Source organism: Vidua macroura, chromosome 14 (genome assembly GCF_024509145.1).
Source record: "Vidua macroura isolate BioBank_ID:100142 chromosome 14, ASM2450914v1, whole genome shotgun sequence".
Lineage (NCBI taxonomy): Eukaryota > Metazoa > Chordata > Aves > Passeriformes > Viduidae > Vidua > Vidua macroura.
In genome coordinates, this window is record NC_071584.1 from 6,035,126 (window position 1) to 6,049,894 (window position 14,769).

General features: G+C 59.8%; 1 protein-coding gene across 2 annotated transcripts in view; it reads right to left on the reverse strand.

Annotated features, from left to right (window-relative positions):
* Positions 1–10,747, reverse strand: part of NHSL2 (NHS like 2) — a 28,674-nt gene extending 17,927 nt beyond the window's left edge. For both annotated transcript variants that reach the window (XM_053990375.1, XM_053990374.1), the window contains exon 1: positions 10,404–10,747. In XM_053990375.1, the coding sequence (XP_053846350.1) occupies positions 10,404–10,659 (256 nt within the window). In that variant the 5' untranslated portion in view covers positions 10,660–10,747. The remainder of the gene's footprint in view (positions 1–10,403) is intronic.
* Positions 10,748–14,769: the final 4,022 nt, after the last annotated feature.

The following is a 14,769-nucleotide window of genomic DNA, read 5'->3' on the forward strand; positions in this document are numbered from 1 at the left end:
CCGGGGTGATGGGGATGCGGTGGGGGGATTGGGGCTGGGGAGTACTGGGGTGATGGGGATGGCGGTACCGGGGCTGGACACCGCCCGAGGAGATAGGGGGTGTCAGGGTGACTGTGAGGCAGTGCCGGGGCCGGGCACCCTCAGACCGCTAGTGTGGGGATACCAGGGCTGGACAGCCCCCAGGACGATAGGATTGGGTTGGGGGCCCTCGGGCTGGGTAGCCCCTGGGGATGAGTGGAGTTTGGTTTAGGGATGAGTGGAGGGGGCTGGACAGCCCCCGGGGGTGGTGGGGATGAGGTGGTGCCAGGGCTGGGCAACGCCTGAGGCAATGGGGCTGCATGTGAGGTCCTGGGGCTGGGCACACTGGGGGTGTTGGGGCTGGGTGGGGACGCCAATGCTGGCCCTGTGGGGTGGGTGGCTGAGTAGGGGATGGATGGAGGCAAGGGATCGGGGACCTCTGACAGGAGGCAGAGGTCAGATCCAAGAGCACCTGGAGCCATGCACAGAGGGAAATAGGAGGTATGGGAAGAGCTTTGGGGCTGGGTTCTGTCAGGAAACCTATGTGAGAGCTGCAGGATATTGCAAGAGCCAGGCCTGGGGGTGATGTCATGTCAGATAGCAGAAACAGGGTCGTCTCTGTCTGCCAATGCCTCCAAGATCCCCAACCTGGTATTGAGTGTCCCGGGCAATGCCACGACTGCACAAAGCTCAGCTGCATGCAGGGACCCCCAGGAGTCTTGGATCAGCTATTGCCCTTGGGGTTCTTCCCCTGGCCCAAACCTCACCATATCCCTTTCATGGGGAAAAAAGCCCTTCCAGAGTGGGGAAACCTGTCTAGCATGCCAATACTTCCCACGTGCAGAGCACTTCACCCCTGGGAGCCAAGAAGCATTGGGACGCCTCAGCCCAGTCGCTGTATCCCAGGACCCAGCATCCCTGACACATCGGATCTCAGCATCCATATAGCAACAGAAAGGACCAGAAAGCGCTGGGAGGTTGTTATGGAAACAGCCACAAATTGGATCAGTACTTGGTGCAAGGAGCAGTTTGTGTGACTGATGTGGGAGCAGGTGGGTGTGACAGCCGCAGCGGTGCGGGGGCCCCGCGGTGGCACCCCATGCTCTGCCCCTGTTCTGGGGCTGGTCTGTGGCAGTGCCTCAGCTCACAGGGACCCGGGCATGGGGCTGTAGGTACCTCACCCAGCCTCTGCACTCCCCAGGGAGGTGAAGGACTGGAGTGAGTTGGGGGTGGTTCGCAGAAATTCCAACAAGAAAATACTTTCTGCCACTTCCCCAAGCCCCAGCTGAGCCTAGCACACGGTGTCAGGCAGGGGTGGCAGCGGCCCCTGTACAAACAGCCCCACTGTGGGTCATTGAGCTGCGATCCGACAGCGTGGCCATTGTTCTGCTTCCTGCCCTGGGGAGCCACACCAGGTGCCCATCAGTCCGAGCCACTTGTCACCTTGTGCGGGGCAGCCCCAGACCCCGCATCCTCCTCGAGCCCCGTGGGCACACACGGCTGCCTGCACTGTCCTGGCTCCTGGGGGCCCAGGCAGATGCGGGTGGCTCATCCAGGACACCGGGCTCACCGTGCCGGGGCCAAGGGCAGGAGGCTGCAGGTGGCTGAGTGGGGAAGCGCCGGTGCCACGGCTCAGTCCAGCCCGAGCGCGGAAGCGGCTCCGCGCCGCGTTCCCGGAGCAGACCCTCTCCTGGCAGAGAACCCGGCTATGAAGAAGCCATAAACATTTGCTAAGTGGCCGAGCTGGTTATTTTCGGGCCAAGAGGCCATATTAAAACTCACAGTCAGCGAGGCAGATGAGCTCATTGGAGAACAACGGCTTGGGGCCGGGCCAGAGCCGAGGAGGAGGGCCAGGGCTCCCGGCCCCGCGCCGGCACCATGGTGAGTCGCTCCCAGGGCTGTACTGGACCCTGAGAGGTGCCACGTCCCAGCAGAGCCACCGGCAGGGTCCCCGCCAAGCTGGAGGGCAGAGCTGGGACACCAAGCCCCACAACAGCTTATGCTGCTCAAGGTGACCCCCAAGCTGCCCCCGAGGCCCGGCAGGGGATCTGCGTGCAGGGCTGGAGCACCCTCGTGCCACCTCGAGTCCCCTCCAGGCTCTGCATTCCTGGGATTCCTTCAGTGCACCAAACATATTTCGTTGCTCTGTGTCCTGGTAACTGCACTGGGGGCCTGACCGTCCTGCCCAGGACCGGCACTGCCAGGGCTGCCCTCCCTGCTCCCGGTGTGCCAGGGCTGCAGGATGCAGTCACCCGGCTCTGCTACACCCCGGCAGTCTGAGAGCTCGGCATGAAGCGGTGTGTGGAGTCAGGCAGAGGGGGCAGGGTTGTCCCAGCCCTGATTACCCCACAACCTTCACCCACACCCCTAGAGCTTCCTCTGAATGCCCCCCAAAACAGCTATGCCAGAGAGCAGCACAGAGCCAGGCTGCCACCACGTGCCGTGGCACCATCACTAGCACCTGTCATTTATGAGCCTCTTACGGGAGATGCGGGGTGCGAGGGGTGGCATTGGCACCGCCCCCGCACTGCCACTGGATCCCCCAGCCCCTCTGCAGGGGCACGCCGTGCACCTTCCTCCCGGTGGGGTCTCTGGGGAGGCTTCTGTCCCAGCCCGAGCGCGTGAGGAAGAAGAGCAGGGACACATCCAGTCCTTGGGCTGGGCACGGGCACTACCAGGGAGCAGAGGGCACCACACCTCTCCCGGGGCTCTGCCTGCTGCCGCCATCGATGTGTCCTGCCTGCGAGCCCTGCCGTGATGGGCACGGGGTGCCCAGCTGGCACCATCCCACCACCCCCATGCCTTGGTGCGCGCAGGCAGGAGCGAGGAGCCGAGCAGGCGGCTGTGCCACCCTGGGGCTGCTGCTGCCTGCACCCACCTGCAGTGACAGCCACCATGTTGTGCACCCACGCCTCCCTGCCCTTGTCCTGCGGTGCTGCCAAACCCTCCCGGGGCGGGGCAGGGAGTCCCACAGGCAGGAAAGAACAAAACTCTTACTTACCCAACTCTGCCTCCTCCTCTTCCTCTCCCCAGCGGGCCCCAGGCCGGGGGTACGGCAGCTGCCCCACACCTCAGTGGATGCCCCGAGCCCCCATGGCCGGGATGGACTGGCGGCTGCCCTGGCCGGGAGCGGGAGACGGCCACAGCGCCAGCTCTGGCAGTCGCTGGCTCGCACTAAATCGAACCAGGTTTCTGGAGAAAGGCTGGATGGAAACGCTTCTCCCACCCCAGCCCAGGCCCTTCTTAAAGACATAGCTACACAACCCTGCTGCGGGTGCTGGAGCCGTGGAGATTGAGTGGGGATGGAGCATCCTGCCAGCCGGCGTCTTTCCGGTGAGTCTGAGAGCCACAGCAAGGGATGAGATTGGTGGAGAAGAGATGGCATCCACCACCTCTGCTGTCAGCTGTGCCAGCCTGCGTGGGTGCTGTGGGCAGTGCCAGCTGACCTTCCCGTAATTAACAGGGGTCAGGTAGCCAGGTGAAGGTTTCCTGCTGCTGGCAGCACCCCATGGCTGTCAGGGAGGTGGCTGTCCATCCCCCCCTGTCCCCCCCTGCCCTTGGCTGGGGTCCCAGTGCAGCAGGAAGGGAGCTGGTCCCACACAGGCAGCGCCTTGCAGGTGGCCTCGGCAGCCCACACTCTGCCTGACAGCCAGGACCACCCGGGAGGCTGCTGCTGCAGCTGTGGGGAGGGGAACACCCGGGGGATGGCCACCCCATGCTGGGTATGCAATGGGGGATCTGCTCTCCCTGCTCGCAGGACGCAGCTACGTGCGAGGCCCTGGGGATGGCTATGAGTGGATGGTGATGGACCTCTCCCTGTCCAGTGGAGAGGTGTGGGCATTGGGCACAGCCTGGAAAGCCTGGCAGCCTGGAAAATGGCCACAGCAGCCACTGGGAGGGATGGGAAAGCACTGGAGCAAAATTCTGATGGGGGTGGGGTGGGGGGTGGGGGTGATCTCAGGGCTGACCCCACAGTCCCCCCATTTCCACAGAGCACAGACCAAGCACAAGACAACTTGGGAGAACCCTTCCGGAAGCACTGACAGGACAAATCCTGGCACCCTCAGCATGCCAGGAGCCCCCATCTCTGCAACAGACACATGTGTGCACACTTGGACATGTACAGAATCACAGACACACGTGTGCACACTCAGACATGAACAGAATCACAGACACATGTGCCAGGGGGGTTTGCTCTGCGCTGGGGATGTACGGTGCCCTGCTGTCCCCTTCCTCCTTCCTGGCTATGGGGACACTGAGTCAGGATCCAAGCTCACAGTGGGGCCATGCTGCTCCATATGGATGCAGCTGGCCACTCAGGGTGCCAGGAAGGGAGGAAATGGCCTCTCACAGCCACTTTCTGGGTAACAGGTGGAATTACCTTTTTCCCTGTCTGCTTCGATCTGCTGCCATTAATTAACTCAAGGAGTAATGACCGTCCCCTGATCTCTCCCCACCACATTCAGTTTCCCCATGCCACGCAGCTCCATGTTGGCTCCTGGAGCCGTCCCCAGCTGCCAGACACTGTGCTGTGCCGGGCTGGCGTCTGTGTAGGGTCAGGCTCCAGCAGACAGACAGGGGACGATAACCCCCTGTGCTGATGGGTACTCCCACAGAGCCACATGCCTGCCACTGCCCAAGGTGCCAGCCTGATTCCCTGCCAGGCATCCCGGTGCCAAGGTGGGCAGCCAGTGGGAGAGCAGGAGGAGAATGGCAGAACATGCTGGCACAGCTAAACAGAAGATTCTCCTTGCCAGCATGCTTGGCCTGTTGGGCGCTGCACCAGCTCCTGCTCAATCCAGACTTTGTGCTGGCAGCCTGGGGCTCCCGTGCACGTGCGGGGACTGGCGTGTGGCCAGCCCTGTGCCAGCACCTGCAGGGCAATGGGCATGGCCAGCGGGCATGGCACTGGGCACCTGGGGAGTGCAGACCAGGCTGGGAGCTGGATATGCATCTCCAAGGGACTGCTGGGTTCCTAAGTAGCCAGGTGGGTCCCTGGTGGCTTCCTGTGTCCCTCCTCAAGGGTCATCTACTCTCCAAAGCACAGCCCCGCAGCCACTGGTGCCTTGCTGCATGGATAAGTTGCACGGGTGCCATGGGGAGCCATCCTGCACTCCCACCTCTGCCTCCATGGAGCACCAGAGAGCTCCCTACAGCTGGAGAACCGGCTGCCAAAGGCACGCTGCAGCGCTTCCTTACACATGGAGGTGAACACATCCCACATGCTGACTTAGGATGACGCAGACTCCAAGGAGACACATAGTTGAAGCCAATCCATGTTCCTGGTCCGTAAGTGCTGCCATATTCCCAGCCAAAGAGAGGCTGTAAGTGCTTCCTAAGAAGAACCAGGAACACTGGTGCTCGTGGAGTTCCTTCTAAGCTTGCTCTGCAGAGACGGGTCCAGGCAGGAGGAACCAGAAACACCAGGGGTGTCTGAGGCTGTGACGGAAGAGCAGTGGCTGTACTCCCTTGTGATTTCATGCAGTTCTGACTGGGTGATGGGGGTCCCGAAGACCTGCTCTCCCCAGGGGACTTACTGCCCCTGAGGGCCACAGCCCAGCTCCTGAGCAAGGGCCACCAGCTCAGCTCTCACATGAATCCTTCCAAAACACCACCCAAGGGTGAAAACACTTTTTTTTGAATGAGCGTTTAGATCCATCCAAGCAGGAATCTCAGCCCTGAAAAAAACCCAGCAGGGTGGGAGAGAGGTTGCAGCAATGAGCTGGAGATGCTATCCTCAACATCAGCTCTAAGGATGTCCCACGTGCCCCCCTCCACCAGCATGGCCAGGCTCTGCAGGAACCTCGCACCCATGGGCAGGGGAGCCAGGGGAAACTGGAGGTTGGAAAAGCCCAGACAGGGCTGCCCATTCCTTGCAGGAACATCAGCAGGGTATCCTCCCCTCACACTGCCTGCAGCACGCATTTTCAGGGAGTGGCCATCAGCCCACTGCCGAAGACAGCTTTCATCCAGAGCAGGCTGATGGGAGCCGTGCGTTATCCATCCATCCACCTCTCACTGAGCCGGCAGACGGTTCCTGTTAAGAGGAGGGTGTGGCTCCTCTCCTCCTCCGCCGGCAGCCAAGCCAACTATCCAGCCTTGGTCAGCATCCCACTTCCCACCCACACCAGCGGCCTGGGGAGATGTGCTCGCCCCTCTGACACTGCAGTCACCACTGGCTTGGGGAAATGCAGGCAGAGAAAATGTCTTGGAAGGTCTGTAAGGGTATTGGGAGCTGCTCTGCCCTGCAGAGGAGGCTGCAGTGGGTTGTGGCTGGAATGAGCAGTGCTGGGCTCCTGAGTGGGGGGCCCCCACAAGCATCTTCAGCACTACTGTGAGGCTTTGGCACTTCTGTGGGTTGAGCAATCCTCACCCCACACTGGCCACAGCCTGGTGGCTAAGAAGGCTCCAAGAGCCATTTCTCAGAGGTGGTTGTGGCCACGGCAGGCCAGGGCTGCTTGGGAAGAGAGCATCAGGGTGAACTGAGACCACATCTCACTCCAAACCAACACCTCTTGTCCCCTGAATTTGGGACATGTCCTTCCCATGGTGCTGCAGTGAGAGCCCTGCACCATTCCTGGCACTTTGTTTTAACTTGAAGGGCACTGACCCCATGGACAGGTGCTGACAAGGGCAGCTGTGGGGTCAAAGGAGTGGGGCTCAGTAGATTCATGTGGGTGAGCCTTGGGAGTGCAGTTACAGCTGAAGCCCCTGTCCCCTGTCCCAGCGACTGAAGGACAGACAGCCACTTCAGCCTCGCAGGAAACTCCAGCATGTCAGAAGGGTTTTTTTTTTTTTTTTTCTTTCATTCCTTTTTAAAAAAATCCAGTCTCAGAATATGGGGGAAAACATCTGTGCTAGCTCAGTAAGGGAAGAGCTGAGCAGAGGGCGTGGGGGGCAGCAGCCCTGGCTGGCCGACAGCTCTGTCTATCTCCATGGCTGCTTTCAGAGAAGGCTGGGAGATCAGAGGATGGGAACGCTGAACATTTCAGCACGAGCAGTAAACAGCTGCTCCTGCCAGCACAGTCTGGGGTTCCTTCCAGAGAACTGTCCTGCAGCTCTTCAGGGACTGCACCTTGAATAGCTCTCGGCACTGGCTCCATCCTGTGCTTCGCTGAGATTTATTTCTGGAGCTGCAGGGTCCTGAAGAGGAGATTGAGCCATACTGGCATGTGTCACCCTCCAGGATGTGGCTGTGCCAGTGGGAGTGGGACAGGGGGCCTGGTCCCTGCTCTGCTCTGGCTGCAGTGGGACCCTGCACCCAGCCGTGGCATCCTTGGCTGGCTGCACCAAGGGATGAGGGATGCTCCCAGCTCCCGGTGACAGGCTGAGCCCTCCCCGCTCCCTGCACGGCTGGTGAATAAGAGCAGAGGAATCCAACAGCCCTTGGCTGCCGTCTCCTGCTGGAAACAGCCACACTGCCTTGTTGGACAAGTGTTTCCCCAGCCCTTTGCTGTGTGATTTCTTCATCTGGAAGCAACACTGCTCCATTAGCATTTCCCTTTCCTGAAGAGGATGAGGCAGCTCCCTCAGTTCACAGCCTCTGGAAACACCAATGGACATGTCCTTCTGCTCAGTGGTGACCTGAACTCCCCAGCCATGGGGTGAGGAGGCCCATGGCTTTTGAATCTTTCTAAACCTGTCTGGTAGAAACCAAAACCAGGCAAGGCTTGTGACCCAGATGAGGATGTCCAAATCTGGGAGCTGGCCCAAGGACCATGCTTGGGCAGGGCAATGGAAGCTGAATCAGGTCATCTGTGAGAGCTGGACAGCCACCCCCATGCCCTGCCTGCACTGCAGCTGGGCTTTGGTCATGCCTGGAGCATTTCTACTTCCTGAGAACTGTCTGGTCCCCATCTTGTGGCCTCAGAGGAGCTAAAGGATGGAACTACTCCAGCCCAGGATGATGTTGAGTCTGCAGCAAGGACATGCTGTGGCTGGTGCTGGGCTGGTGTTGTCTCCAGCCCTGCCTGGGAGGCACCTGCTGGATCTCCAGCCTGATCCATCCCCGTCCTTACAAGCTGGCCAGACAGGCTGTGACATGTCACCTGGACCCACACTGGCTAAGTAGAGGCTGCGCCAGGGCACGACTGGTCCTGGGTGAGCTCCCCTAGAACATCTTCCATGGGCTTCCATTCAATTTTAAGAGGGGAATTGTGATTTTTGCCATTGGATCCTCTTCAAGAAATGAAACCAGAGGAGAAAATAAGCCCCAAACTCAGTGTGGGGCATTGTTAAGTGTTTGCTCCTCACTCCTGGGTCCCTGCTGTGCTGCAGCTCAGTGGGAAGTGTCCTCTTAAGCCCTGGGCAGCCATCACTCCCCCACAGTGCTGGGGCCTCACAAGGAGCTCCCATCCCCCCAAGACATGATCTGACCCCCCACCATGGGCTGATGCTGGAGCACTTAGCAAAGCAAACTGCTGCTGAAGTACCAGTCAGAATTTTGCTCTTTACTCAAATAAGTTCAGTCACACTGGAAACTCTGGCATCCCACCACTGGCTGGTGGTGGATGGATGTGGAACAGGTTGTGGGGGGGTGAATGGGCTGTGTTCCCTTAGGATGCAGGGAGAAATGAACCTCTTAAGCCTCTGTGCCACTGAGCAGCAATGAAGGTGAGCTTGCTTCTGTTCACACTGCCCCAGGCCTTCCCACAAGATAAATCACAGCATTTTTATCACTACACACTTCTGACCCCAGCTCTGAGCCAGCCCAGTACATCTACTCACGTGCCTATTCATGGCTCTGATGAGGAGCTGTAGCACAGGAGGACAATTTGCTGCTGCCTTACACACACACCTGCAGCTACCTGTGGTGTTGCTTTCCAGGTGCATGGAATTAGCTGAACCCACAAGGCGGGCTCCACCTGCCCACAGCAGCAACTGCAGGCATCCCCCGACAATCCCCCCACACCGTCCTTCTGCTCACCCCTGTCCCCTACACCATCTCCTCCATGGTGCCCTCCACGGTCCCCCTGCTCTAATGCCCTGCCACCACGGTGGCACACAAGCAGTACTCCTGTGGCCACCTGGAGCAGTCCCAGCCTGCTGGCCAGACACAGGCAGTGAGGGACCATCTGGCTACGGGCACGATCAGCTCCTCCTCCAGCAGACCCTGGTCCAGCACGTACAGTGATGCTGCCAGGTTTGGCACACGCTGGTGCAGTGCGCGGGTCAGTTTGGGTGACTGTGAAACCTCGCTGTCCCCTCCTGGTCGATGCACAGGACAGTGGGAACCACTTCCCAGTCTAATGACGGGAATGTCTAATGACTGTCTAACACTTCCCAGTCTAATGACTGTCGCTGTCGGGAGCAGTGCAGCTCCCACACCAGGGCTGAGTGCTCCGCTCACTCCCGGCATCCGGGACTGCGAGGATCTGGTAGTCATTTCCCATGGCTCCAGGCAGATGGAGCAGCAAGGGGAGCTCTTGCAAGGGGATTTGCCGACAGCAGAGGCACACGCTCTGCCAAGGGCCTGGGAAATGCGCGGTGCTTGAGAGGAACGTGCTGGAGCAGCACTGCCCTCCCCGCCCCGCAAAGCCTTTAAAATAAACTTCTATAAACAACTCCAAAATGAGCTTATTTTAAGATCCTCTGAAACGGCGCTGCCTGTTCCTGACCCAGCACAGCAGCCTGTACCAGATCGAAATGCTTGGAATGGGAAGTGGAAGCAGTCCAAGGCAACCCAAACCCTGTGGCTGCCAGGAGAGGGGACGAGCTGACACAATGCCTGGATGACAACCCAACATCTTCCCCGGATGAAAAACCCAACATTTTACCCCAGTGAAAAACTGCCCCACGCTGGGCAGGGCAGCCCCCTTGGTCCCCTGCCCCACGATGAGGTGAAACACCTGAGGCAGGGACAGTATTGGGGTGGCAAGGACCGGCCCTGACAGCCCGGTGTCCCTGCTTTCTCAAAACAGCCCCCAGTAATTGCAGACACAGCGTGAGATGTGCTTGCTGGCAGCCTGGAAAATGCCCACTGTGAGCAGGGAAATAAAGTCTGGGCAGAGGGAAAGGGTGCAGGGTTGTCCAGGCCTCACCCCAGGACAGGGTTGCTCTGGCCACCAGCATCCCAATGACACCTCACCCCAGTGCCCGGCAAGGTTCCCTGGCCACTGGCACCACGGGCCTTGGCAAGGCATTGCCACCCCTACCCTGTCCCCCAGCTCTCCCTGCTGATGAAGCAGGGATGATGGGCCCCGAAAGCAGGAGCTGCCGTGGGTTACCCGCCCGGGGAGGGGACACGGGGTGACGACGTCGGAGGAGCAGCAGCTTGGCCCTCCGGCACTGGGGCAGGGAGCGGAACCCCTCGGAACGGGAAGCGGCCCCAGCAGAGGGGGATGGGGCCTGCAGGACACCCCGTCCCTCGCTGGGTGTCCCCTTACCTGTGGCGGTGGCGCGGAGCGGGCGGCCCCGCAGCAGCGACTGCAGGCGGGCGACGCGGCGGTGCAGGCGGGCGGCGCGACGGGCCAGAGCCCGCAGGTGGCCCTCGATGTCCCCCAGGAGAGAGACCGAGTGGCCGCAGAGCTCGGCCAGCTGCCGCAGCAGGGCGAGGGCCGCCACGCTGCAGGTGTCCCGCAGATCGGTCAGCGGCCCCGCCGGCCGGACCCGCACTGCCACGCTCCGTCGGTAGAACGGCATGAGGCGGATCGGCTCGGGGCGGATCGGCTCTATTTCCTCCGGTCCGGTTGCCCCCGGCCCGGTTCGGTTCAGCCAAGGCAGGCACTGTTCCCCCCGTCGAGCCCCGCAGCTGCGAGGGCTGTGGTCCGGCCGCAGCGCCGGGGCTCGGAGCCGGTCTGTGGGAGGAGGAGGAGGAGGAAGGGGAGGGAGGGGCGGCCCCGCTCGGGGATGCTCGGGCCGGCGGCGGGGCAAGGCGGCAGAAGCTGCGGGGACGCTGCGGGCTGGCTGCCGGCCGGAGCCCCGGAGCTGGCGCGGCTCGGGCTGGGGCACGGGCACCCCTGCCAGTGCCGCCTGTTCCCTCCCGCTGCCTTGCCCGAGGGCACGGGCACCCTTCGGTATCGGCAATTCCCCGCTGCGGGCTCCTCCAGCGCTGTCTCCAGCTGCAGACGTCCCTCCCGTGCGGCGACCGAGGGGTTGCGGAGCCTCCCCGTGTCCTGCCCCGGCCTCCTCAGGCTCCCCGAGGCAGGCAGCGCCCAGCAGGACAGACCATTAATCCCGCATTTTCCCCGAATTTCCCGTGGGTGTTCCTGCTCCAGCAGCTGCTCCCTCCCCGTCTTCTCTGCTCCAGCTCCCGCTAAAGCAATATTTGGGTGGTCCCGGGGTGGCACCAGGGTGCAGTGGGGATGTCCTGGCTGCTCAGTCTCGGGGAGATCCAGGCTCCTGGCAGCAGTGAGGACAGCAGCAAAAGCTGAGAGAAGAGTGGCTGTGGCGGATGTAATCTCCAATCCAGATGGCCCAGCACTCCATCCCCAGCAGCTCCAGTTGCCTGGGACAGAGCAGGACTAGAATTCCTACTGAGAATTTCCTGTGATACAATTTCTCCCTGTGTGGTGAACCTTGCTGGACTCCTGAACTATTCCTGCTCTGCTTGGGTTTGTGTAAATGTTTGTCCATCCAAACCCAGCTCCATGGGGTGCTACCACTGAGAACTATCCCTTTCCCTTTCCCTTTCCCTTTCCCTTTCCCTTTCCCTTTCCCTTTCCCTTTCCCTTTCCCTTTCCCTTTCAGCTTTGTGAAGTGCTCTGAGCTCCTCTCTGTACAGAACAATGTCTCCTGCAGGAGTCCTGGAGCTCTCCTGTGCTGTCATTCCTTGGGCTGATGGACTGTAGTGGTTGCCACCTGCCTGGGATGGGATCGAGGCAGAAGGAGCTGAGGAGTGCTGGTGCCTTGGCTCTGTTCCCAGCACAGATGGGGAAACTGAGGCACAGTGTCACACCCTGCTAGGATGCGGCAAGGGTGAAGTCAGCCTGATTCTCTTGGCTTGGGCAGACTAAATCATGAATCATCATCCGGGTAAGGAGAGCATCTGGAGCCCATCAGGGCTCTGCTCACTCCCCATTCCCAGCCCAGCTGCCCTTCCCAGCACTGACCTCTCCTCCTGCCAGCCGAGAAGGAGCACATGGACAGTGGGCCTGTCTCTGTGGTTTATTCAACACAGATCTGTGTGTCTTGAAATTCAAGCACGAGGCCTAAACTGTCCTCCCCCGCAACCTCAACACCCACTTGGGCAATGTCCGGCTGGTCAGGGCAAGGGCAAGCAACCCTGCTGAAATGGGAATTTATTGAATTTTTTGTCTGGTTTTCACGTGATTTCCTCTTGTTCTGACTCATGATGCAGGTTTGTTGTGACAGCAGTGCCCAGGTCTCGAGGCTGGCTTAGCAAGGAGGATTTTAAGCCAGGTAAGTGCCAAGAGCTTTTCCTTTTGCTTTCTGTGTGCCTTTGCCTTGTTTCCAAAGCTTTTTCTGTACATGGAGAGGTGTGAACACCTTGCCATTGAGTGTGAGCCGAGATCCAGACTCCGGGAGCCAAGGGATTCATAAAACCATCGTGTAGTGCAACAACCTCAATAAATGACAAAAATCTGGTCACTTAGCAACTTAAACTGGCTTTTTTTTTTTTTTTTTTTTTTCCTAAATGGATTGTGTTTTCTTGAAGTCTTCTGTCAAATATTTAGTGTGAGAAAATTACAAGGGCCCTTTCCATGTGAAGTAAACTGCACCATGAAGTCACCACATTATTCTGATGATCAGGAGTGGGGCTGGCCAGGGTGGGAGGGCTGGAAATGAGGAGCCACAGCCCCGTGGTGGCTCTGGAGCTGTGGACAGGCCCAGGGAGAGATCCCGGGACAAGCAGTGCCAGAACATTGTTTTGGCTCTCGGCGGGACCGGCTCCCTCGGCGTGGGCAGAGCCAGCTCCGGGGGCTCTCCGGGATGCAGTTGCTGTGCCGGATGTGTGAAACCCTGGCGCGGGGAGCCATGGGCTCGACATCCCGTGGGAAACAGCTCCGCTGGCCAGTGGCCGGCAGGAGCGAGGCCAGTTCTGCAAACACTGATTACAACCAGATGTCGCAGGGATTGCCTTCCCTGCTCTGGCTCCACTCCGCCCCGTGGAGAGCATCCCCTCCGAGGAAGGGGAGGCGTGCCCAGAGGGGACACCTCGGGTGGGCTTTGTGGGGCTTTGTGAGTCTCACTGGGGGTCAGGGGATGGTGGTGCCCAGACCCTGGAGGGGGTCAACAGGCGGTTCTGACCTTCTCCCCAGTTTGTCCTGAGGACTCCCACTGCCTCTGCCTCGTGTCTACTCACTAAACATCTGGTGATTGACTGGGGATCATCGGCTCTCCAAACAACTGCCTGTCCCTTGTCACATCCCTGGATGCTGGTGAATCCAGAGCAGTGTCACTGGTTGGGCCAACCCCAAGATGTTCGGTGTCCAACAGCCAAATTCTCTGCTTTTGCAGAACTGCTTCTTACTGCTTGAAGACCTCTGGCGCCAGGGCAACACTCAGCTGGAGCCCACAGCCGTGCAGGGGAGCCAAGCGTGGCTCCTCATGGGCAGCTTCTGATGGGAGCTGCTCCAGCTGCCTCACCACCCCTCACCAGGGGCTCACTCCTGCTGCACGGATGCTGGAACCCCCCCGTGCCCAGCGCGGGGCCCTACTGGCCTCCCAGTGCCCACTGGAGGGTGCTCTCTGCCAAGATTTGCACCGTGGATGCTTCTAAGCAGCTCTTGATGAGAGAAAAAAAAAGAAAATAAGGGACGGGTTGGAGCGGTTTTGGTGGAATCTACGAGAGACAGCACTGGACACTGCTGGGCACCACGCAGGATCCCCACCGCGGCCACATGCCCCAGGACGAGGTCCTGCCCCCGTTTGCTCCCCCCCATTTGATTTGTCTTCCCAGGCTCTGCTGTGGGGCAGAGTTCTGTGCCCGAGCTGTGGGTAAACACCTCCATCCCACGCTGCGCCCCTCTCCGCAGCCTCAGAGCCCACTGCCTTGGATCCTGTGTGCCTGTGCCTCCCAGGCCACCCTTTGGGGTGCCTCTGGGAAGTCCCTTTCCTGCTCCAGAGCCTGACAGCTCCTGCAGCCCCCCTGATTTCCCTGTGTCTCCTCCAGCCATGCTGTGCAATGGTGCCAAGGAGATCCAGCGTGGGCACACAGGCTGCTGGGGCCATGGGGCTGCTCAGATGTGACTCCGTGGCCCAGGACACTGAGGCAGGACAGGGAACAGCACCTGAGATCAAGATTTTCTCCCACACAATTCACTTTATTTCCCAAGCTACACACAGGTTTTTCAGAACTTCATCCGAGGAGAGTGAAATATCCCCAACCAGGCCCATGGATCCAGCTCCCACCACCTCCCAGTCCCTGTCCTCCTGCTAAAAATTAATTGGCACAGCCAATACCCCAAGGGTGTCCCACAATCCAGGCTGGTCACTGATGCCATTTGCTACCAAAATGTGCTACAACATCCCCTGTTTTTGGCTCACACACAGTCCTAATCATTATAGCAGCTCCTTTTCCCTCCAAATTCACTCCCTCCCACCCTGGCAGTCCCCACTGTGCACTCCAGGGGCTGGGCTTTGCACTCCTGAAATGCAGGTGCAGAATAACTTGTTCATTGAAGAGAATGTTCAGCTACAAACTGCTCCTCCAGCTGCCTGGCTTGGCTGTTTGGAGGTGCAATGGACTTTCTGGGTTCAATTAACTTCCCTCTGTGTCATCTGTGCACTGGGCTGCACTGCTCAGCCCTTCGTCCTTTCCAGATTGCTGTGGAAAACATTAGCACATTA